At 52.3% G+C, this 25262-nt stretch overlaps 1 protein-coding gene across 2 annotated transcripts; it reads right to left on the bottom strand.

Moving 5' to 3' along the window:
* Positions 1 to 930: 930 nt before the first annotated feature.
* On the bottom strand, positions 931 to 24460 carry FOSL2 (FOS like 2, AP-1 transcription factor subunit). 2 transcript variants are annotated; one of them, XM_012788313.2, is made up of 4 exons: positions 23482 to 24460; positions 12881 to 13132; positions 8698 to 8805; positions 931 to 6407 (listed from the first exon to the last, which is right to left on the bottom strand). In XM_012788313.2, the coding sequence occupies exons 1-4, from the start codon at positions 23581 to 23583 to the stop codon at positions 5889 to 5891; spliced, it is 981 nt and encodes a 326-aa protein (XP_012643767.1). In that variant the 5' UTR covers positions 23584 to 24460; the 3' UTR covers positions 931 to 5888. The 2 variants fall into 2 exon arrangements, with proteins under 2 accessions (XP_012643767.1, XP_075856756.1); XM_076000641.1 differs by lacking the exon at positions 23482 to 24460 and adding an exon at positions 16703 to 19949.
* Between the last annotated feature and the right edge of the window lie 802 nt (positions 24461 to 25262).

The raw sequence follows: 25262 nt of genomic DNA, 5'->3' as shown, positions 1-25262 counted from the left end.
TATTACCCCGCCACTTTAACAGATGAGAAAACTAAGGCTCTGAGAAGTTAAATGGCTTTTTCTAAACTCGACAGCCAATGAGCAGTGGGGTCGGTCTTAGGATCCTGGCCCCCAACTCCCAGTTCACTGTCTTGGTTCCTCCAGAGAATGAGGCCTGTAGCCTGAGCTTTTCTAAAGCATATTGGAGCAAGTGGTATCATCCGCTAAGTCTCAGCCAGCTGCCCCTCTCTATGAGCATGAACTAATGACAGTTTTTCCTCCCTACCATGCATGCTACAAGGAAAGAGCACCCCAGAACCGATGTTTCCCAGTCACCCCGGGTTTCCTAGTCTACAGGACAATGAGACCTGGGCTGATGCTTTTAAGTGCTCCATACCTAGCCACCTGTGACTTTTCAAAAAGGAAGTCTAGAAATGTGATCATCCCACTTACTTGCACACCTTGGTTGTTTTCCAAGCCCTGTCCTGCACATGATCTCATCTGACCACCATGAAAACCTTAGCCGTACATTTAATTGGTTCTTTGAAAATTTCTGGGTTTCCAGAGTCAACCTGTTCAAACAAAATACCCCAGGGAAGGGACAGCACCTTACACTTTTATTGGCTTACACCTTGGTAATAGTTGGCAACTGGCTGAGAATTAGGCCCTGGGACACTTCTCAGGAAATAGGATGTGGAGTCAAAGGGGGAAAGAAGAATGAAAGGGGAAGGAGTGGAGTTGCTCTGCTGCCCTCCCAGGAGCCCCCGTCACAGTCTCACAAAAGAGGTCCTAAGTGAGTCCCTCCCTGCTTCCCCCCTGCTGCCACCCTCCCCGCCAACAGCAGAGACCAGCTTCACCCACGGGGGCCAAAGGTAGAGAGGAAAAGAAGAAAAAGAGAAGGGACAGGAGAGATAGGAAGAAAAGATGGAATAAACCAATCATCAGAGGCTCTTCAATCTTAATTCATTTTATTCTACAAAATGCTACTCAACTGAAAGTGGAAAAGCTAACAACAACAACAACAACAAAACCGCAAGGGAAAAAAAGTCTTAATATGTTCTTTCTTCCATAGCAGCAAGCTTTTTCTAACAAGCTTTCTTTAGTGCAAATACTGTAGGCTTGTATTACATACAGTAAAACAGAACAAAACAACGACGACAAAAAAACACCACCAGAGATGCTTCAGAACAGAGCTACTCCTCAATTTTCAAAATTATACAAAAATTTTGAGCTCATGGTTCTGCTTGGAGAGATCTATGCAGGAGACTCTCCAATGGGATCATTTTATTATTACTTAAAAAAACAGGAGCCCAGAAAAAAAAGGTGCCCAGAAAGATAATAATTCCCCAAAGAGCTATAGGAACCTTGTACAACTCATTTGCCTCCAGAACCTTATAGCAGACTTCACTCCACATCATTGACATATCTCAAATACAGATGCACAAAGCTTATGGTTTTCCACTATACACCAAAATACTATATATACATCTCCCACTGCAGAAAAGACACCCTGATACCTATTCTTTGTACAAAGTCAAATATTTTCTTCCTCAAAATCAAGTAAACACAAACTGAAATAAATGGAATAAACTTTTAATCATACAGAGAAAATAAATTTTGAGAAACAGGGCAGGATCTTTTGTTGTGTTCTCTTACAATGTAGATTTCTTGGCGACCACTGTCCCCAGAGGAATGACAATCCATCTTTAGAAACAAAACCTTTTAATACAGTTTATACAGCACAAGTCACAAATCACTTTAGAAACAACAACAAAAAAGCATCATTATCCTAAATTTAAAAAAAAAAAAAAGGAAGCAAGAGAGAGGGGAACTGAGTATTTTAATGCTATCTGTTTCTATTCAGGCTTGATACAACACAAAGAAGATGTAAACATTTAAAATAAATAATAAAATAAATGTCAATTTCTTCTCCCTCTCCCTTTCCTATACCCCCCTCAAAATTTGATCCAGCCCCTTCTGAACATGTCGTCAGCATCGGGAAATTAAAACCCTTTGTTGATGTGTGGCCCAAGCACTGGAAGCATGAGAAGATGCCAGATTAGTAGCAGAATGACTAGGTTTCCTTTAAAAAGCTAGAGGAGGACACAGCACGCCTGAAAATGTATACATACATGTGCGCATGCACATGAACACACACACACATACCATACACACATAAACCTGTCAATAAATAGTGAGATGCTGGCTTTTAAGATGAATGCCAAAAGACTCAACAAGCAGAATGCAGCAAGACCCCTTTCCTTACGTTTTTTAAAAGAAAGTTATACACACCACATACTCTATTGGTCTACAAATTCTGTAAAGACTCAGGTTACCCTTTGAACATCTGAGGAGTGCACAGGAGCATGTGGCAGGGTAGAAGGAGAAGAAATTTGGAGGTGGGAGGATATTGCAAGGGTTGGGTCTTTGAGAACAAACATTAGCCTGAAGGCAATCTTACCTCCATCTCTGAAGAAAGACCTCACCTCCAAGTGTTTTTGTTTATCCATTACTTGGGGACCTTTTATAAAGAGATGCCCTCATCCTTTAGTGTCATCCTAGAAAGGATATATACAAAAGTGCCCTAACACAGTGTCTGGCACATAGTAGGTGCTTTTTCTTCTTTTCCTTCCTAAAGGGGCCACAAAGATGTCTGATCAGGGAAGGAAATCAACCTGAAACTGACTTGGTTAGACTGCAAGGAGCACTGTTGGTCCATCATCGAGGAAAAGGGAGAAAACAGTCACAATGCTCCAGGCCGTTCAACTCCCCCTTATACTTGGAGTCAAGTGAGAACAGAGGGAAACTGCCTTCCCCAACACCTGAGAAAGAGAAGCAGTAGCCCAGATGGCTCTTGGCTTTGAGATGCTTGTGTGACTGGCCACAGTGGACACACCTGGCCGTTAACACAGGCAGAACAATGTTTGCCTCTTTCTAAAAATCTCCCCAATGAATTCTCTGCTTGGAGTTGGCTCCAGCAATTCCCCAAGCTTCACCTGAGATCTCCTCTCTTTCCTACGTCAGCAGCTGTCCCCATGCACCCAGCCTGGGAGAAGACTGTTCCCAGAAAGGCCAGCCAGGAGGCCGGGAGGACTGTGTGTTTTACACCAGCTGATCAAGGAGTGCCTGCCCTTTGCCGTCCCAGAGCTGCCTGCAGCCCAACCAGAGTCCACACCAGCTGCCTCATGGCTGGGGACACGGGGAAGCACAGCAGTTCCTAACCCGAGCACAAAGGCATCCCCACTGCAGCTGTTCCCTTAGCTGGAGCCATGGAGGAGAAAACAGCTGGCCAGGTGTCTGGTGATTCTGGATCAAGGGGGTGTGTGTGTGAGAGAGAGGGGAGGGGGGGAGAACGAACTTGGAGAGCAAGCCAAAAGGAAGTAAACTGAGCATATGCTCTTGACTTAAGTGTGAATATTAAGCCTTCCCCAAATAACCTCTGGCATTGGGGAAAGGTTGGCCAAACACCTCCTAGGACAAAGCCAGAGGGTCTTAAAAGGGAACACAGCGTAGAGGCCTTTAGAATCCTGTGGACTGGCTGGATTTTTGCCTTCCACTGGTCCCAATGCCAACACAGCTTGGAACCTGAACTGAAGCCAAGCTGTGTCTCAGGTATGCCCAGCCTGGCGGTAAGTCCCAGACTGTGACCAGTGTTGGAGATCCATGCTGCACAAAGTGGAGTAAGGGGGCTTTTAGAAATAAAAGACCAGAAAGTAGCTTCATTTAAGAAATATCTCTATATACAAAAACCAAATAGCTCCCGCTTGGCTACAAATACCGCTTGAGATGATTAAGCCTTTCAGAGCTGAGTGCACCCTGATTTTCTTTGCCCATCTCCTGCTATTCCTGGCTAATTCTGCTTCTTTGATTCATGTGAAGCCAGAAACCCAATTGCCCGATCTTCTTAGGAGTCGCTGGGGAACTGGGAGGGCGGCATCACAGCCAAGGAATGCGGGAAGTAACATTTTCAAAGTATTTTGAACAAAATCCTTTTTCTTTTCATCTCCTCTCTCTGCGTGGCCTAACCCTTGCACACACATCCATCCCTTCCAGTATATTTTAAGCGTACGGCTGTTCCACTCTGCGTGTCTAGTGCACGAAAGTGGGAAATGGACATTAAATAATGACCAGCACGTGTGGCCTCGATGTGTGAGGGAACAAGCCGTGAACACGTCACTGCTGTCTCCAGAGCTGAACTTGGAAACTGATCTCTCAAGCAAACTAAGATGATCTCAGCAGCAGAGTCCACCTCAGAGCACTGGCCCAGCAGCCACCAGTTCTGGCCTGGAGCTGCTCCCAGGACACGGGTCAAGACCCTGCGTGACAGGAAGCTCAGTGGGAGCCACGCCCTGGGGAGGAAAGGCTCAGAGCTCAGAGCGGTGGGAGGCAGGCTCTTGCTGGGAGCCAGGGCTACCCCTTCCCCACCCCCAACCTGGGAAGGGGGCAGCGCTCCTGCAGTGGGAAGCAACACATTCTGTCTCCAATTTCAGCAGCCGGAAAGATTCAACATACAACCAGGAATGGCACATAAGCCATAAGCCACAGCGACAGTGCAGGCCAGCTGTTCACAGCTTGCTGACTGGGCCAGAAAAGCACACTGGGGTGGGGGCAGGGGAGTGTAAAAGAGAAAGCACTTAATCCATCAGGTGGCAGATGACCACAGAGGGCAGAAAAGGCGCAGCGCCTCATGAGAGGCCAGCAGCCGGGACAAGCCAAGCCAGCGCTGGGGCTGCGGCCGCTGCGAACACCACTCCACCCTCCGATGGCTGCAGCCCTCCTCCCTGCCCTGCCTCCCCATCCTGGGCAGATGCTCCTTGGAGGCTTGGGGAGGGGCCCCTGGCAGCAATCTGGGGAGGGTCCAGGCCCACGCTCATTAAATCTCCGTGGGTGGCGTCACCCTGAGAGCCAGGGTTGGGGAAGGGTGGGGCCCGGCAGGGACTTGGAGCGACCTGTGTTTCCTAGGGAGGGACGCCTCCCTGGTCTGGAGAGAAGGGTCCAGGGGCAGAACAGCGAGGCAGTAATTACAGGAGACGCCCTGCTCAAGACACCGGTGAGGGGAAGCTGGCTAGGACACCCGTGCGGCTTTGTTGGCACTATTCCTGGCCTGGTAATTAGGCGTTTGGCAAACCCAACCAGGGCCCTGCCGTCTCACTCACACCCGTCTTCTGGCCAAGCCGCTCCTCCAAAAGCCGTCTCCGAGGGTGAGGAGGAAGGGTCCTCCGAGCCTCCCAGTGGCGGTGGCATCTCCTTGAGAGCTCAGCGAGCCCCGCTGGTAGTTCTGGAGATGCTGGCACAATGGGAAGCACTGGGGTAGGGAAGGTTCTGTATTGCACTTTGTCCCTTCTGGACAAGTCAGCCCCAGCAGAAGAGTCACCTGCTGCCCCATCTCCAGAAATGAAGAGCTTTAATATTCAGACCACCCAGATGAAATGTCATGGCAAATTTCATAAAAACCAAGAGGGAGTGAAATTGACACTGGGGGAGGGAAGGGGCAAGTCGAGGGAAGGTGAAACCAAAGGCACTGAGCATGCTTGGTGGGGCAGGGAAGGACACCATCACTCCAGAGACAATATCGTAACAAAGGGACAGGAACGGTCCAGGCCAGCTTCAGGCTCTTCAGAAGCCATAGAGATGTCTAAGTCCACCAAACCAAGTTCTCCAAGGCTTTTCAAGAAATAGGATTTGCTTGCAAGATGAATGAGGGAGGAGGTCCCATGGCTTCCAAGAGATCAACCCAAGTCCTCCAGCGCCTTGCTGCCAAGTCCCACCTGGGTCCCCCAGAGCCAGGAAGCTCCCTGGCACGTCCCTCTCTTGCCCTCACGGCCCTGGAGTGCTTGAAGGTGCTGGTCCCTGGGAAGGAGGCAGTGACAAGGACCCCCTCCGGAGCTGGGGAGGAGAGGCGAGCTGGGTTACAGAGCCAGCAGAGTGGGGGAGTTCAAGGAGTCTGATGACTGGTCCCCGCTGCTACTGCTTCTGCGGTGAGCCTTGGAGCAGGACTCAGAGGGTGACGCGGGCGACTCCTGCTCCAGAACGCTGGGGTAGGTGAAGACGAGGTTTGAGGTGCCCGGAGTGACAGCAGGCGTGGAGGTCACCACGATGGGGGTGTGCAGCGGCTCCTCCCCGTAGAAGCCCCCAGCGATGCTGATGGGCTTGATGACGGAGCGCTGGGCCTTGTCCAGCCCTGCTGATGAGGATGAGGGACTGTCCTCTTCCAGGGGCTCCTGTTTCACCACCACAGCACCTACTGCACCACTCCCACTGCGCATGGGCGGCAGCCCTGGGGCTGGGGGCGATCGGCGCTCCTCGGGGCTGATCTTGCAAACGGGGCCGTGCGCCACCAACATGAACTCCAGCTTCTCCTTCTCCTTCTGCAGTTCAGCGATCTCTTTCTGCAGGCCTGACTTCTCCTCCTCCAGCTCCTCCGTCTCCTGCAGGGGAAAGAGAGGGATGTGAGGGACAGCAACCTGCTGAGGGGTGGTTCCAATACAGGCAGGAAAGGGAAAACAAGCAATGTCCTCAGACGACTGTGAGCGGCCAGCTCACACACCTGGCCACAGACCCTGCTGGTTCTGAGTCACCTGCAGGCTCAAGACTCCTTTTAATTCAAAAGAAGGAAAGTAGGTGTAGAGGAGGAGTGAAACAACAATCGCTGCTGCCATAATTGAACACCTACTTTGTGCCAGACATTGTGTTAAGCATTTCATGGATTATCTCAATCAATCCTCCAGCAGTTGTTGAAAACACATGTTATTATCAACCCATTTTGCAGATGAGAAAACCCAGGTTCAGAGAAGTTTTATAATTTGCCCAAAGTCACAAAGCTAGCAGGTAGGGTAGCCCAAATTTGATTCCTAAAGTATCTGTCTTGAGAGTCCATGTGCTACTATGCTCTACTGCCTTGGTGCCCTGACTGTCCCCTGGGCCCCCTGAGGGGTGGGTAACAGACTTGCATGGCGAGTGCAGCCCCACCCCTCTTTCTCCTTCTCTACCTCCTCCACTCCAAGCCAGCTCACCTGTGGACGCACAAACGCTAAGCCCTAAGCTGCATCAGAGTGGAGATTTCGTAGCACCTAGCACAGTGCCTGGCTCGTAATAAGGGCTCAGCCAAGCCCGGCGGGACCATCACAGCCCTTCCTCCCTTTTTTGCTCCAATTTCTGAAGCACATGTTTCCGGACTCCCCAAACCCTCCGAGGACATTCAGTTCAGCCACTGTGCTTGACAGAAGAGGAACCTGGTGGCCTGAGAGGGCCTGAGAGGATGCCAGGGTCACCCCAAGAGGACCTCAGGCCCTCTCTTTCACACAAAGCCAGAGAAGCAGATGAGCAAACGCCCATGGAGGGAGCCGCTGTGGGAGGGGAAAAGGTGTGTGTCGCTGGCCTCCTGCCCACTTTTTCCCTAACACAGATTCCTGTTCGCAAACAAGGAGATACGGGCAAGAGCTTCATTGAGCAGAGCACAGCATATTCCGGAGTGAAAAAAAGTTTCCATCTGTCTCAAGGGTCTGACAAACGTCATGAGCTTCTGAGAGGCTTCCTGTAGAGGATGTGGCTGGGTCAGGGGCGGGGGAGGCGGGGGAGTAGGGCATGAGGCTCCTGGGGGAAGGGGAAGATAGAGGGGCCTCGGGCCGGGCTATTCTGGGGCTCCTTGAAGTGCCCACGGGGACGGCGAGCGCTGGGGACGGCTCTGCTGAGCGAGTCCCACGTGGAGTGCTGCTCGCTCACGGTGCCTCACCTGGCAACACTCCCACTCACGCTCCGGGGACACGAGTACGGCACCCCGGCATTCCTGCCGCGAGGGCTGCAGGACGGACAAAGGGAAGCTTAAGCAGGTGGATGGTACCTGAGGGGGCTACAGAAAGTGATGGACTGTTTCCAAAGTCCCCTCTGGGCCAGTCACTGTGAGGCCCACAGACAGAATCTCACTCATCTCCTCACTTTGAAAACATTCCACCTGGGAGGGGCGGCCCCAGCTCTGGGCTTCCTCCATGTGGCACACGGCCCTTCCTGTGTGGCTGGGCTGGAGCGGGAGTGACGTGACCGTCAGGTCAAGCTTATGAGAGGGAAGGGCAAGGCCACGGGCCCTGGTCTGGGCAATTAGGTAGCATGGGGGAGTGACTCACAAGGGCACAATGAGGTCCCAAGGCCACATGAAGGGGAACCCTCCAGCCCATGAAAGGCATGAGAAAACCCCAAGGAAATACAACTCAGCTGGCACATGATCCGTCTCCACCATGACAGCCTCCCCACCCCCACCCAAGCCAGCCACTCCTGGCTGGGCCACTCCTGCTGGGGGTAGGCTGGAACCTTGGGGAAGTAGCCCTGGAGGGGGCAGGCTGTCCCTACCCTGGCTCCCAGGGACCAGTGACACCAGCACCCTCTGCCATCCCTCACCCAGGAGCCCCAGCAGGTCTGAGAACAGAGAACTCTCAGGAACTGAGTAAAAAAAAGGTGCTAGGCCCAAGAAGCTTGTCCGTTTCTTCTCTCTAGGCCCAAAGGTCAGCTGGTGCCAAAGATCAGCCCCCTGCCCCTCTCTTTTTTTAATCCGAGCAGTGCTGACCCACGTGTGCAAGGGAAGGAGTGTTCTACCTCCACTGACTCAGCTATAGGGCACTTGTGGAAAAGGAGAAGGCTGGGGGCGGGGCAGGAGCCTGGGGCTCTTGCTGTGCCCACCCAGAAGTGCGCCCACCCCGTGCGCCCACCCCGCGCAGAGCTCCTCACCGCCTGCAGCTTCTCCGTCAGCTCCCGGCGGCGGTTCCGGCACTTGGCTGCAGCCAGCTTGTTCCTCTCTCTCCGGATTCGACGCTTCTCCTCCTCTTCGGGGGACAGCTAGAGACCAAGGTCAAGTATCATGATTAGAATGGGATAAATGGTTAACAGCATTTTTTAAAAAACTGTATTTTAAATAAGGCAAGAGGCCCTTCTGGAACTGGGAGTGGAAGAAGGAGGACAAGAGGAGTGTGGCTGGGCTCAGAGGTCCCAGAACGTGCAACTCACTGGTGTTTAGCTGCCTGGGAGTGTGACTCTGCCCCTGAAGGTGATATCCATGTTTAAAGGGACAGCAGGACAGCAATGGGTCAGGGACTCACTGGCCAGGCATGATGGCAGCATTTGTCACGTGAGCCCTGATTCAGCACCCGTCAGGGCCAGAGAGACAGCCAGGCCTGACCCTACCCACTTAAGCAGCTTCTTCCAAAACCCGGCTAATTACCCTCCCACAGCTCTGCCTGCTCTGCAAGCCTCATTATCCCCATTTGGTTAAGTAGCTGGGCCCAAAGTCCTCACGAGGGCAAGAAGCGCCCAGGAGGGATTGTGCTGTTGTTACCACTGGGAGGGCCAAGGAGACCACTCCACTCCCGACTTCCTCTGCCTGCCCTGGAGTGCCAGCTGCTCACAGTTCAACCCCAAGGACTCCTGGTGTGGCGCAGTACTGGGCTGGACAGGACAAGCAAGAGGAGGAGCTCCCAGGATGTTAAATCATGCTGCCCACCATATCCATTCATTCAACAAACAAGCACCTACTTCTACGTGCCAGATGCTGTTCTAGGGGCTTGGGATTTATCTGTGAACAAAGAACAATCCCCTGCAAAGAGCTTAGGATCTAGCTCCTTCAATGAGGATGGTTAGGGACATGTCACTCATACCAGAAGGCAAGAACTCTGCTGTACTAAGCGGGGCCAATGCTCTGGTTACATAGAGCCCTTCCAGAGCTGTGACCTGGTGCTCCTCCCAGACAGAGGTGGTGGCACAAGGAGATGGCTGTGGGCCAAAGCAGAAAGCAATGCAAACACCATCACATTCATTTATCAGACAGTGACTGGACACCTACTATGTGCCCGGTGCTAGACTGTGGGCTTAGAAGATTCCAAGGGGCATAAGACCTGGGTCCACGCTCAAGGGACACATGGGAAAAAAGCTGAAGCCACTTTTGGAGGAGGGGAGAGAAGCTGCCCCATGGAGGGACGCTGCCTCGACTGCTGGCCACCCTGTGACAGAAAGTGCCACTGTCCTGGCTGAAGCCAAGTCAGAGTCCCAGGATATTCCCTATAGCCCTGGAGGTCTGTTGCTGTCACATTCTAAACAGCAAAGCAGGGCAGGGCATCAGAGAGGAAAATCCTGTGGCTGTTTACGCTGGTGACCCCGCAGCCTGGCTGAGGTCATGAGGCCACTTGGCCAAGGCTCTGAATATTTGCTGCTCTTAAACCTGTCTCGACTGGAGGCCAGCTGAGTTGCCAAGAGAGCCTTATGGCCCTGCTGCACTGGGAGGGGACACTGGCCACTGGCCCCAGCAGCTGATCACCACTGAAAGGGCCATACAGGGTCCCTTAGGTCTAGCAAGCCCTCCAGGGCCCCTACTGATGAGGGGCCACTAAAGTCCACCACTAGAAAAGAAGGAGGCTGGCCGTGATCCACTCCTTCCCTCCCCCTTGGCTGCCTCTAGACAACTTTGGGCCTCCTGATTGGCCTAGAAGTCTCTCCCCGCCTGTTCAGGTGTGAGGCAACTGTGGGAGCTGTCGACATAGGAAGTGTTCAGGGGCGGCGCGATCGGCGTGGTTACAGCTTGAGTGTGTCGGCGCCACCACCACATACGCACCCACAAGCCACACACCCTCCCCTCCCTGCCTGCTCAGAGTCGTGCCACTGGGCACGGAGGCAGCCTCAGGCGGGCGGGCTCCAGAGGAGGGCAGGAGGCCGCTCCTGGCAACAGGCTCCTCCCCCCGGGGGAGGGTGGGGAAGCAGCGTGAGCTGGAGCAAAGACCCTGGGGCCAGGAACCTGAGCAGCCATGGCTCTGGGATGCCACTGCCAGGCTTCCTCAGAGCTGCCAGATGGTCGTTGGAATTCCCAACTGACCCAACTGACGTGGAATAAAATGCTCCTTGTTCTCTCCCTCCCTCTCAAAAAAGGAAGGAAATTCTCCAGACAGATTGTCTTTGGGCACGCCTAGGTGGTGTGGCGGGAAAACCACAGGGCTAAAGGTCAAAAGAGGTAGACTCCAGCCCTGGCCATGCTGCTCACTCACTGTGTGACTCCGGGCAAGCCCCCTCACCTTTCTGGACCTCAGTTTCCTTATCTATAAAATGGGTAGAGGGAAAATTAGAAAAGATGATCTCCAAAGTCCCTTCTGGAGATAAACTTCCAAATTTGGCGTGACATAGGCCCAGAAGAGAGTAAAGAGTGTTCAGCAAATCTTGCTTTGTTGTCCTGGTACCTGAAAGGGTCCCTCAAAAGCCTGGCTTTCACTCAGGGCTTGCCTATGTCCTGGGAGAATCCAGCTCATCAGTGACTACAAAGCTCTGCACCTTGGACTGCCTGGAGGAGGCGTATTTATAAAGGACATTATGGTCACTGCTACTGTAATATTTACAACTGCGATTATGGAAAGCAACTGTGAGGGGGATATTGGCCACTTGCCCCAGCAGCATAAGCCCAGCGTGGCCCTGTGAGCTCTATCGCAGTGTTGACCAGACATACCTTCCCAAGTGGCCCTGCACTGTGGCCCCACCAGCAACAGAGCAAACCAACACACAGTAGATATGACCAGCTTTGTTCTCAGAGGAGCAGGGCCCCTGAGTTCCTCGGAGCAGTGATCCCTGTAATTCTCAGCATCCTGGGGATGCCTGGCACTGGATCCACCTTTATCCACTGGGAACCAGGTTTGAAAGGTCCTTAGATTGGACCATTGGGGCCCTCGGGATCCCAGGGTGGAGATGGGGTGTGGTTGAAATGGGAAAGGGTTCCAATGCTGTCACTGGAGCAGTTCACCAGGTTAACATCTCATTTAAAAAAGGGATTCCACTGCTAATGCATTTTCCCTTCCCTGGGCTCACGGTGGCATATCCTTGTAGAACGAGCACTGCATAGGAGTCCAGGGAACTGGGGCCTAGTCCAAACTTCCCCACTCACTTGCTAAGTGACCCCAGGCAGGTGTGTCTGGGCCTTTGCTGTATCACCTGTGCAGAGGGACAGATGGTACTCTTTTTTTTTTTTTAGATGGTACTCTTTGAAGGCCTTATTCCCTTCTTTCTGGGATTATGCATGATTCTGATGTCTCCTTCTGGAAGCAGGAGACTGAGCACTGCCCTGGCTGGCTGTTGATACAGGTGATGAGCCTTTGAGTCTTGCCTAAATAACAGAGGCCCCACCAGTTTCTGGCTTCCCTCCCAGCCAGGTCAACCCACTCGCAAAGCTGAGCCCCTTGAAGAAAGGCTGATGTCTGACCACCCCCACTCACACTCCCCTGTCACCTAACACAGCCGAACAGATTCCTGAAGCCTCAGTCACTGTAGTGCTGGAACATGCATTCCAGGCCCTTGAAATGGGCTCCTGCTTTGAGCTGGAGGCCTGGGATGCTGGGGAGGAATGCAAAGTCACAGGGGCAGTACCGAGGGCCTGACCCTTTCTTTCAGTCTGCTGGGTGCCTGGCCTGTGCCACACACTGGGAGACAGCCTGGGGCTAATCCACAGCAGCTCACAGCCAGGGCTCCCTGGCCGCTTGTCCTGGGGCCCCTCTGCCAAGGACCAGAGAAGGATACTACTGCCAGCCGGTCACAAAAGTCCTTCCCCTGTGTTGACACCTTCCTACTTGCAACAAGTGCTCCCACACTTGAGCTCACTAGAGCAGCAAGTCCTGGCTAGTCGGAAGCACGATCCCCATTTTGTGGCTGAGGAAACTGAGACTTAGAGATGCCAAGGGACATGAGTGAGATGACAGAGCCAGCCCTGGCTCTCAATTCTCTAGCTCTGCCTCCAGTGATGAGGAGGATGTGTTCCTTGTCCCCCTTCCTCGTCTCCTCAGTGCTCCCAGAACATTAACCCTGCCCCTTACAACTCTGCAGAATATTCTATGTCTGTCAGGCCCCAAAAGCCACCAACGTGGCTCCTTGCCACTGGTCCAAGCTATACCTGTTCATCTCTCCTCCTGCGGCCCACGGTGGTGCCAATGGTCTTGATCACGCCGGGTCTTGGGAGGGCCATGTGTCCTGGGACAGAGGCCAGGCCCGGCAGGGGGCTGTAGGGGTGGGAGCGCGGGTACGGGTTAGACATGGAGGTGATCACCGTGGGCTGCACCATCCACTGCAGGTCCTGGCTGGTTGTGATGGCGTTGATGGTGGGGATGAAGGCACTGCCTGAACCAGGCATATCTACCCGGAATTTCTGAAACGAGGAGAAAAATACAATGGAGCCAATAAATACTGAGTAGAACAGGATCCTGAACAAATTAATATTTAACAGAGCAGAGGCCAGTACCAGCAGAGAGCACATCAGTACATGGAGGGCAAGGTCAGGACCCCAAGTGGGCTTCCCTGGACAAGTCCTGGGCAAGTCTCATACATCCAAGAATCAAGGAGGTCTTAACTATCCCTGGGGCCTCACATCAGACCTGCTCCCTGACTGGGGTCTTGAGGACTCCACACCCCAGTGGCTGAGAGACAATGCCATCCGATCCCAAATGACTTCTAGGACAGATGTGGTCCCTACCTGCTCATGCTCAGCAGGCCCTCTCTGTAGCCCTCCAGGAAGCACATCTGCAGGATGTGGCATCTGGGCCTCCTGAGCCTAAGTCACCTGCCAATTATTCCCCAGGGTACTGGTCAGGACACTTTGAATAGACTTGTACACCAGCAGCTTTGGAGCAACAGTGATACCAAGAAGCACACTGAGTCTGCTTTTGTCACTTCCCAAAGAGCTTCAGGGTGGGGCTATGACCCTATCAGAGCAAGGCCAGGTCCATGAGAAGGTGTCCTTCAACCCATGAGACTAAACAGTTGGTGGCATTTGCAGCCAAACTTCCTCTTGCTCCCCTTGTCTCTCTTCCTTTCCATTCATCGGTACCTTGCTGGGGCCAGACCTGCCGTGTCTACCCTACATATCTATCTATCTGTGTTCACTGGTGCATCTACGGGAAACTCAGGTGCTACTAGTTCAGAGTTTTCTCTCCAGCTCTTGATTTATGCCCGTGCCACATTGCGGAGCTCCCTGGGACACGCTGCAGGAAGCATCCTATTTAGAGTATGATGACAGAGTACAAAAACTAAAGAGGGCTGTGCTCCTCAGCAGTTAGCCTTGACCTTTCTCCAAATCAGCTACTGGAAAATGAGAGAAGAGGGAGAAAGGAAGAGTCCCCGACTTCCAACTTCTCCCTGCCAAAGAGGAGTCACCCCCCCAATAAAAGACAGAGGGGGAGCCCCACGCCGAGTCTTTCCTCCCAGCAGCACCCCCCAAACTCCTTAATTTTATTCTCAGCCAGATAGTAACACGCAGCCTCCTCTCCACTCGGTTGGGAAGGCAACCCTGCAAAAGGGCATGGAAAGCAAAGTCCCCTCCCCCGGGCCCCACTCCACAGCCCAGGGTTCAAGGCCAGGGTTGCTGGGGAGGGGCTGCCTGTTTTAGTCACCCAGCAGCTTCTGGGGTCCCTCCACCATCCTGGGCGCCCCACTTCTAGCTTAGCCAACAGCTGTCCGTCACTTCCACCTCCGTCAGATTTGTGCTTTTATCTCTCAATAGAAAAGTGGGGAGCCACCCCAATTCGTCCCTCTGTTTGTCCCTCTCATAACTTCTCCCCATCCCAGGAGGGCTCTCAGGCCTGGGGTGGGGCCCCGGGTGGGCACGGGGCGATTCAACCTGTGTGCTGCGAAGGACGAGACTTCCTCTTGAACAGTGTGCTGTTGTAAACATATTTGAAAACTATTACCAATAAAGTTTTGTTTAAAAAAAAAAAAAAAAAAAGCCCCCCTGACAGAACCCAGGTGAACCCTCATCTTCAGGTGACTACTGTATCCACACAAAGTTCTCCAGTTTCTTCTCTAAGCTGATAGGTGAAATGACAACAATAATATCAACAGCTAATGCTTACAGAGTGCTTACAATCAACAGATACCATGTTAGTGTCTCACCTAGATTAGCTCATTCATTCTGCCTCTAAGGTAAGAATGACCACTATTTCCATTTCAGAGGCACAAATTTACGCTTAATGGGATTAAGTAACTTAGCCAAGGCCACAATAAGCAGTGAGCAGGACTCAAACCCAGTCCAGCCTGACAAAGAGGCCAGAGCTCTCAAGCACAGTACTACATAAGCTTCTCTAGTCCTGCTTCTCTCTTTCCAAAATCCAGCCCTAAGTGCTGGTCTCACCCCCACCACCCTCAGACAGAGCGTCAGGTCATCCTTGCCAAGGTTCCTACAGACCTTCCCTCTCACTACACAGGTCCCAGAGGCCTGTTTGGCCCCAGATGAAATGCCACTGTCATCAGCATGGATGCTGCAGTATCCCCCCAATTCTGGTCCAGTCCTGACCAATCAGGATTAGAAGCATTAGCAGCAATGGGAGCTGCCACCACCACTGTCTTTGCCCTGTGACAACATCTGGGGTCCTGCTGTGCAAATAAAGTGAAGCTTAGAGTACCTGACAGGGCTGGAGACCCTTCCTCGCTCAACCCTGCCTCCTACCTGACCCAAGCCTGGGCGGTGGAATGTGGCTGCCTCACCTCCCAGACCATCCCAGGCCACCGGCACTCAGTGAAGAGAACTACCCAGCACAATGGACTCTGGGCTTCTGTGAGGAAACTGCAACGAACCCTAAAACTCCGGCAGAGAGCTGCCCAATGCAATGGATTCTGGGATTCCATGAGCAATGCTACCCAGTGCAATGGATTCTGAGATTCCGTGAAAAATGTTACCCAGTACAATGGATTCTGGGATTCCATGAGCAATGCTACCCAGTGCAATGGATTCTGAGATTCTGTGAAGAATGTTACCCAGTACAATGGATTCTGGGATTCTGGGGGGAAGGTACCCAGAGCAATAGAATCTGAATTGCACCTCCAAAGGCAAAGACAACTGGGCTTTTCATCAGGAGCTAACTGAAAAGAGAAGCATGTGTGTATGGGTGTGTGCATGTGAAGGAGGGAAGGGTGCAGCCAACAGGGAAGGATCCAAGTGGGGAACGATCTTCAAGGAGAAAAAGCGGACAGCCAGGCGGGGCTGCGTGGAGGCAGAGTGAGTGAGTACAGCAGGCATGGCTGAGTGTGTGCAGAAGCACCAAGACCCAGACAGCCATTTTTCTCCTAGGCTGCTGGATGGGATGGGCAGGAATTTAGCACAGCACCTGGGGTCAGGAGGCTTGGGCTGGGGCCTGGCTTAGCCACGAAGTGCTCTGCTCTGGGCAGAGCACTGAGGACTCAGTCCCATGGATGTAGAGGGGAACCCTAACCAAACCCTAAACTGTCATGTGGGTTAAATAAATAGTTACTTGTCATCACAGCCTACACAGCACGCCAGTGCTTCTTAACTCTGGCTGTACATTAGAATATTTCCTACAAGCTGAGAAGCTTAGAAAAAGCACCAATGCCGGAGCCTCGCCATTCGAGCTCTAAAATAATTGTTTTGGGTGGGGCTCTGATAAACGTATTTTTCAAAAACTCTCAAGCAGATTCTAATGTGCAGCCAGGGCTGAGAAACACTGCAGCAAACAAATGTAAGGTGCTATCGTCGCCATCCCCAGCAGTGCCATCAGCGGCGGCACTACGAGCCTGTGGCTGAGGCTGCGGGGAGAACTGCCAGCCTCCCACTCCTGGGAAGCACCCAACGTTTTAACTTCTCCCCAAGTCACACTCTGGGTTTGACATGCACCCGAGGCACCCAGCATCATGGCTTAATGTGACCCTTATCTCCACGGGGGAGCCGTTAGCTATTATTCTTTCAGGAAAGCACCTAGGGGAGTCATACCTCAGTCCACCAAGCAAAGTGCTCCATGTGAGGCTTGGGGAAGCAAGTGAAAAACCTAAATCAAAGCTTAGAGACTTAATGCCTGTGGAAGAATAGAAAAAAATAAAAAAGGCTTGGAAAACTAAGATCCTTTGGAATAAGTGGATGACTTTCAACCCTTCTTGGGCGCTCCAGTGCACCGCTGTGGAAGGCAGGTCTGCAGAATGTGCTCCCTGGTATACATCAGCCACATTCCTTGCAGCAATGGCTTGTTCTAGACAAAACAAGACAGCAATAAAAACCAGGCAGGAGGTAATGACTGCCTCTGAAATGCATGTACACCTTGTTTCAGACAGGAGGTAAAGCCATCTGGATAATACACTGGCTCCAAACTGCAAGGAAAACAATGTCCCATCCCCAGAGGGGCCTGGGGCTCTGATAAAGAAGGCTTTTGTCTCCAAGAGGAGCCTCTCTGGGAGACACAAAAGTTTTAATTAGATCTGGGAGATGGGTCCTGTCTCAACTCAGAACGTGTTATTCAAAAAGCAACACTGGGGTAGGAGAGAAGAGGTGAGGTTAGGAGTTTGTGGTCCCAGAAGTTAGCCTGGCATTCTTCTATGCCAACAGACCCAAGAATCAGCCAAATGCCACGTTGGGGATAATGGCTCTCTATGAATGAGTTAACATTAAACAGAAACCAGTATGGAGTTTCCCAGCAGCCGGACTGAGGGCAGTTGTCGTCTTATTGTAGTATCAGTGTGTTGGGAGTGAGCGGTTGGGGAGAGGTAACCCAGGACCTAACTTGGCTCCCCTGGGGCTCTGTAGCCCCCAGGACACTACTCCTCCAGGACAGGATTGAAGATACTGGATGGCCGTATGGCATTCCAGCCTGGCAAAGCCTCCAAATATTTTATTTAACTGTGACCTCTGGGTGGGCAAGAATGCCTATAAAAGGACAAAGTGGTCTCCATCAACATCCTAGAGCAGAATTCGGCAAACTTTTCCTGTAAAAGGCCAGAAAGCAAACATTTTAGGCTTTGTGGGCTGTACGGTCTCTGTCAAAACTCAACTCTGCCATTCTAACACGAAAGTAGCCAGAGATAATGTGTAAACAAATAGGCATGCCTGCACTCCATTTGACTTTATTTACAAAAATACTTGGGCCATAGTCTGTCAATTCCTGTCCTAGAGGATCATTCTCATCTCCCATACTCAGGTTGGAGGGAAAAGAGCAAAGAGAAGAAAAAAGAAAGCAAAAAATCAGAACTGAGGTATTCCTCCAGCCCCAGGAGCCAAAGGGATAGGCTCTCACTCATCAGCTTGAATCTCCAGACCCTGAGCCGAAGTCCAAGCCCTTTCGCAAGTAGGCTTTGGCCCCCCGTTTCCCACAGGCCTGGATGGGGCAGAGCCTGTCCCAGAGACTCCGAGTGGGGCGGGACTGGTGTCTGAGGAGGAGTCAAGACTGGTGTCTGGGCCCATCCCCTCCATCAGACTGATTCCCGTCTGCCCTCCAAGTGTTCAAGCCCTACAGCCCTGCGGGCGCAGACGCAGCCCATCAAGTGCACAGGTACGACTGTGTGTGTATAGGAAGGGACTCGGTTCTTCCTCTTAAGATCCCCTTTCCTAGATTCCCAAGATGGGAAAAGGAAAATTTCAACAGCCCAGAAAATTGGCTCAGGAGAAGAGAAAAAGCTAAGCACAAATGCTGCCTCATACTTCCCATAATACCCCTGCTGAGGTTCAGTTCAGTGCAAATGTGCTGTATTTTTACTGAACTTGGGATGTTCTCCAAAGTCTTCTATATGGAATTCAACCAGTCTTCACAGACTACATCGAACATCACTTTGATCTCTGACCTTTCATTGCTCTGTGAGGAAATGCCACTTATGTCACAATGGAAATTGTTGCTAACAACTCACGAATTCCCACAGTGTGACAGTATACAAATGCTATCTCAGGTGACCAGTGTCCTGTCACCCTCCACTCCTTCCCAGGTTCACATGAAAGAACCGCTCCTACCTCCTTCCCTGAGGTGCCAGGGTGAAGAGAAGCACAGAAGAAAAGATTAGCAAGGAAAAGAAGATACATATCCCCCAGGGTCCCCAGTTTCTTTCCTTCAGGGCCCTTTGGGCCAAAAGCCCCCACTCCAAAGCCCTGGAGAATCCACTCCACTATTCTGCGCCCTGTTGGTACTCCCACCAGTCCTCGGCGACTCTGCACCTGATGGGAAGGACCTGTCGTCTCATCTTCCCTTAGAACCGCAGGCAGGAGGGTGAGCCTGCTGGTCTCAGCGCCATATGACCCGGCTGGGAGACAGGGGGTGGGCCAAGAGAAATCCTACACCTTCCCTCTCCAGCCCAGGGAACTGAGGAGGGTAGAGTTACCAAATGGGGTTTGGTACGAATATATTTGCCTCAATTAGGGCAGCTGCCATAAATGTTGTGGCCATCAACAGATACCACATACAACATGGATGAGACATATCCACTAACTGATGATGCTATTTTTTTTCCCTTTCTTTCAATGAATAGACCAGAAAGTTAGTTTCCTTAATTCTCAAAACCAGTATCTTTATTCTTGTTTAATAAAGGAAAAAGTCCAAGGTATTGATGACAAAGGTGCTGTCACTGAAGGTGGCTACTTTGGTGTGCCCTGCTCACAGGGTCGCTCTGACACCAGCGGGACACAGGGTCATGCTCTACTTTGTGGTCAGCCTGATCACCCAGACTTCATGTGTCAGACTTGGTTCCAAAGATCTTTTGGTAATTTCCAAATATCAAATTCACCCTCCAAGGGACAAAGATATGTTAGCAGGGAGGATTTTCAAAAGAATGTGCTGAAAGCAATTCCAAAAGAGGAGCAGTGCAAAGCCTTTCTGAGTCTGAGCAATGGCCACGGCACTCAAATTTTTAGCCTCCTCAAGGAAAAAACAATGAAAGGGACAGCAGTAATTTGGATGTATATGTTCTGGTGTGTTTGTATTAAGATACAAAAGAGGAGAACAAGTCTCCTAATTTTACTCTCACCTTGAATAATAAAACAGGCGGAAATCAAGTAATGGGAATGCACTCAGGGTTTTGGATAGGAAAATTCAACTGCCACTCAGACAATACATGACTGCTATTTCACCCCACTCACTTTGATGAAAAAGTGAAGCTGACTTCCACCATCCAGAATCAGCGGAACAGACAAATTCTTGGGATAACATTTTGTTTGATCCTAATCTACAACATCTGTAAGATCAAGGCAAAAAAAAAAAAAAAAAAAAAGCACCCAGACCCTTAATATATGCCTCCCACATTCCCACCAAGTCTGAACGACCCTCCCCCTCTTAATACAAACACATCAAGAAAACAAGTCCTGGGAATTTGAAAACACCTTGGGATCACCCTAATGTACAGATAGACATCAAAATAGGGAAAGAAAAAAAGCACTCCTTTTTCAACCAGGTTTTATTTAGAACAAAATTTTAAAAAGAAACTCATTTTTGAAGTCAAGCAGCTCCTAACCACTGCTAAATATATGGAATTTATTTGTCCCTAATTAAAAAGAAAGAAATCCTAAGAATTCAGAAAATGAACCAAGTTAACATGCTCCCAGACTGGAAAAATACATTCCCAAGAAAGTTTTTCTAAAAATGTCCTGTAGGGGGCACTAGCGAGGTATGATTGAGGCTGACTTGGGAATCACAGTCATTTCTGGTAAAAGTTCTTTGATGTGAGGAATGTCCCAGTCTGGTACAGTTGGCAAAAGTTCACTCTGGGGAATTTTGTGTGTGTGCGTGTGAGTGTGCGTGTGAGTGTGCGTGTGTGTGTGTGTGTGTGTGTGTGTGTGTGTGTGTGTGTTTGTCTTGGGAAAGGGTGGTTGAGGAAGAAGAGAGCTAGTCTGGTATTCCTTGATTCCAAAAAGGAAATACCCCCCCTTCATTTATTTTCACAAGTTATCTGAGAAACAGACAAATAGCAGCCTTGGAAAAGTTCTAGGTCTTGTTTTTGTTTTGTTTCTTCATTAAAAGGGGGCCCAGCTGATGAAAACAAGTTATGAAATGAACTATGTTTGTGTAACTGGCTGGATTGCGTAATGCTCAGGCTCTGAAACCGGAATAGTCAAGCAGCCAGGCAGGGCATATATCTGGGAGGTATTTTCCTAGGAAAAGTTAGGAGAGAGAAAACATCGACAACAACAAAAAGAAAAATCCAGGAGGGGGAGATGCGTGCAACTATTACTGACAAAACAAAATCACCAATGACCAATCTTTGAGATTAAAACTATAACTGGAACAGGAAATATTTTTCATGCTTCAAGTTCCTGCCATATATAAGAACAGAGGCTTTAACAAAGAGTTGTCTGCTGCCACCATCCCCAAACGTCATTGGAACTCACGGCCATGTGTTAAGACCAAAGGAAAGCTCAGGGTTGAATAACCAGTGACAAACTTTTTGGGAATATTAGACACCTCAATCAAAGAGACCTGGAAAAAATAATATTCACTTGCCCAAAGAAAACCCAGAGAACCCTATCTTACACTGATTGGTTCCTTGAGATGCCAATAAAGGAGGAAGGCTGATCCACTAACTGCCAGAAAGTCTCCCAATAAAGGAAGCTGAGAGAAATAAAGTGATTACAGGTTTTATCTGGTATGTAATAAAGTTACCTTGAGCCTGAGATAGGGCGGGGTCATAGCACAGACTTGAGAAATAACAAAAGCCTCTGAGGTCAGTCCTTAGGACCACAAAACAATTTTGCTCAAAGTTGGGGCAATGATGGAAAAACCTTCCCCGCTCCTCCTTGCCCTCCACCCACTTGCCCCCCACCCACCAAGGAGCAGGCAGACTGAGAAACTTGTCTAAAGTGGCACTACCTTGCCAATCCCTCTGGTTTGAAAGGTGCCTCACTCACACTGCCAGGCTGAACGGGCAGGCGCATATGCGAGCACCCTGTGCACTGGTTATTGCTAATTGCAAAATCCTCATGTGTTACAGCACGCTAGGAATTAGCCAACAGCTGCTTTTTGCTTCGGTAATGAGGCCCCACTACACTCTGCTGGACTGAGTTCTCTTCCTTCTTCCTAGCACTGGTTTCCTGTCTGATTTTCTTCCAAAACAGGGAATCGCCTCCGCTCACATCCTGGGCTCAAAGCCCTAGTGACACAGATTATTCAGTTGGGGCACTGATGTCCGGTCTGACTTCCCATCCAGGCCCCGGTCTAAGTGAAGCCAGGCAGTGAGACTGTAATAGTTCAGTGATCATTGCCACGGACACATTAGCAAAAGGAACAGAGAAGAAATCAAAAGATCCCTTCCTGACTCAGGGAGGAGAAAACAGGCATTTTAGGGTTTGTTGAATTGGAGAGTAAGAGAATGGGTATTAATGACTCTAGCTCATTGCCTAATGATGTTTGAATTTAATACAAACCACCAACAGGGCTGGGAAGCAAACACAATCAACAACTCTTCGGATAAGATTTTAAACTCATCACCTTGTTGCTCATTATGGTGTACTGACTGCAACCTCAATGAACAGATGAGGCTCTCTACAGCAAGTGCTTGTGGGGGCACCAGGGGAGGGAGAGGGAAGACACAGCAAAACCATTTTGGGGACTCACCAGGTATAGGGAATCATCTTGGAATGAGTTATTTCTCTTGTTTTGTTTTCTCCATAAGAGATTCAAAGGAGAGCCATGTTTCCACTATATTTTGCAGCTTGGTCCACTTCTCCCTGGAACCCCCCCCTTCCCCGGCCCTTGCTACAGGTCAAGGCCACGACTTTATTGAGCATCTCTTGCTGCAGCCAACTTTGCTAGAGACTACAGATGCTGACCAAGGTGGGCTTCACGTTGTAGTGGGTCTTGTGTGTTAACCCAGCTCCCTCACAAGACTGGGGGGTGGGGGTGGGCGGGGAGCTGCTGCAGAGGCCAGACACCCCACCAGCACCCACCCCCACCCCCAGCACCTTTCTGGTATTTATAAACACACACATCGTCCCCCACACACAATCCCTCCAGTGCAAACCAGTCTGGCTGCTTTGGAAACAAGTTGTTTTCTGCTTCCAGAACTACCCGGGAGCCTAAGTGATGTCTCTTTCCCCACTTCTGTCTGCCAGCCTCCTTGCCCCAGGTACCCAAGACCCTCAAGGTGCTCCTTCCCTCTTCGGGGCAGTGAAGGCTCCTGCCCCCCACCCTTACAGGAGCGGGGCATAGGGCACAGAGGCGGTGGCAGTAGCCAATCAAGGATGGTCTCTTCCTTCCTGACCTTCGCACCTGATTCCCAGAGTGGCAGCCTCGCGCTCACTCCGGATTACGTGAAGGAGCCTACCCATTCTTCTGAGTCCCCAACCTCTTTCAGAAACGAGCAAGGACTGATGGAGAAGAGGGGAAGAAAGGGAGAGGGCTTTCCGCAGGAATGTAGTCCCAGGGAGTCGGAAGGGGCCAGTGGGTGCAAAGATTTTCTTGTCTGTCCACCTCGGGGGCGGGGTGGGGGTGGGGAAGGGAGAGAAGGCGAGTGTTCTTGGAAGGAGGTAACAGGCTCCTGGTAGGGGGTCCTGCAATTCCTGGAGCTTGTCTGGATAAGATGTAGTGCGAAGAAAGAGATATGTTGGCTCTTCAAGCCCACTCCCCTTCCTTCCAGTTTAAAAAGCAGTGGGGAGGGGGTTCGGACTGGATGAAAATCTGTAACTTAGAACGGTGGCCAGTAGATATTTTCTCGACAAGTCAAGAAAGGGAAAAGAAAGCAAAAGACACAGCGGCGGTAAGAGGGCGGGGTCTGCCCGCGCCGCCAGGTGCACCCGGGACTCGCACCTACCTGCTGGCCGCCGCCGCCGCTGGAGTAGGACTCGGCGTGCGCAGGAGAGCCGCTGCTGCCCCGGGACGAGGTGTCAAAGTTCCCGGGATAATCCTGGTACATGATCCGCGGTGGGGGCCGGAGAGGAAACAGGGTGTTTTTCTTCCCCCGCCCTCGCCGCGGCCGCGCACCGGCTGCTGCGCGCTTGCTGGTCCGCCGGCTGCGCCGCGGGCTCTAGTCTTGACTCCGGGTTTCTGCTCCACCGCAGCGGGCGAGGACAGGGAGGCGGCGACACTCCGGGAACAGTGTCCCCCGAGCGCCTCGCACGGCACTTCTTTCCTGCTCTGCGAGCGCCGCGGGACCAGTTGTCCACCCAGTCCCTCCCTCTAAAAGTCGGCGCGTCCCTCGGTCCCTCCCCTGCGCGCACCCTCCCGCCCCCGCGCGCAGCCGGAGCCCAGCCGGGGACCGACGGCCCAATCAAAAATTTGGAAATTAAAACAGAATAGGAGCCGGGCGAGCCTCGCTTGCCAGCTCCAGGCACCCCCGATTTCAGAGAGGGCCAAAAAGGAGAAAAGAAAAGCTGCCCGCTTGGAGAAACTTCTATTTCCTCCTTTTAGAAAAGGAGCCCGAGAGTAAACTTCCTGTGGCCGACTCGCCGCCGGAGTTTCGGAGCGGGTCGGACACTTGACTAGGAGACTGAGGCAGCGTGCGCCCGTGCCGCGGCCCGAGCGCGCCAGCGGGACAGCGGCCCGTGGGGTTCACGCTGAGCCGGCGCTGAGGGGGACGCGGCCCCGCTCTCCGCGTGGCTGCTCCGGCGCCCGGACCTGCACCCCTTCCCCAGCGCCCGCTCCCGGACGGGCCCGCCTCGCCCGTCCGCGCCTCGCCCTCTCTCTCTGTGTCCCCGCCGAGCGCCGCTCGCTCGCTCGCTCGCTGGATCGCTCGGAGCCCCTGCGCTCTGCCCGAGATGAGTCACTACAATGGCACGAGTTCAACTCCACACTCTTTATTCTCCAGCCCCTGTACCATGTGGATTCACTCACGTCAACCCTAGACTCCACCTTGCAGGGAGGAGCGCGCGAGGGGGCGGGGGGAGGAGGAGGAGGAGGAGGAAGAGGCGCGGGAGGGGAGGAGGCCGACGCAGCGCTCCCCTCCCTGCCCCGGCTGCCGGCCGCGCTGACGCCAGCCGCTCACCTCGCGCGAGGAAGGCAGGCTGCGGCCCCGGTGGGAGCGCGCGGCTCGCGGGGTCTGCGGCCGCCGAGGCACCCCGGCCCTCCCCCAGCCCCTCTCTCCCCCGCGCCCAGCGCCCTTGGTCTGCTCCATTGGCGCACGTTGCCAAAGATGGTCATTTGCGTTAGAGGACGCGAGTGCGGGTTTCCTCGCTTTTGGGTGACGTGGAGGGAGAGGGATTCCCTCGCCCGCTCCCGAGCGCGCCGCGGCCTCTCCCCCGCCCCGGGAAGGGGCGCGGGGCGGGGCCCCGAGAACGGCCGCGCGGGTCTCGGCTCCGGATTTTCGAAAATAATCACAGTCCTGGAGACGAGACGGGCGGTTCAGAGCGGCGCCACCGCCAGGCCGGGAGCCGGGCGCGTAGAGCCGCTCGCAGGGAGGGCGCGGCCGCGCGGCTGTCGGCGCCTTCCACGGCGCCGCTGGGTGCAGCGGGCGCCCTGGGCGCGCAGGCTACCCGCGCCGTCCTGCGGCCGGGCCTTGGCGGGGCGCGGCGCCGCCAGGCTGGGCTGGCCTGCCTATTTTCCCCTCCGTGGCCGTCTGCCTACTACTTCCCTTTTTGTTTTTTATTTTTTCAGTCC

The sequence above is a fragment of the Microcebus murinus genome, chromosome 3 (genome assembly GCF_040939455.1).
Source record: "Microcebus murinus isolate Inina chromosome 3, M.murinus_Inina_mat1.0, whole genome shotgun sequence".
Lineage (NCBI taxonomy): Eukaryota > Metazoa > Chordata > Mammalia > Primates > Cheirogaleidae > Microcebus > Microcebus murinus.
This window is presented reverse-complemented; position numbering and strand designations above follow the sequence as displayed.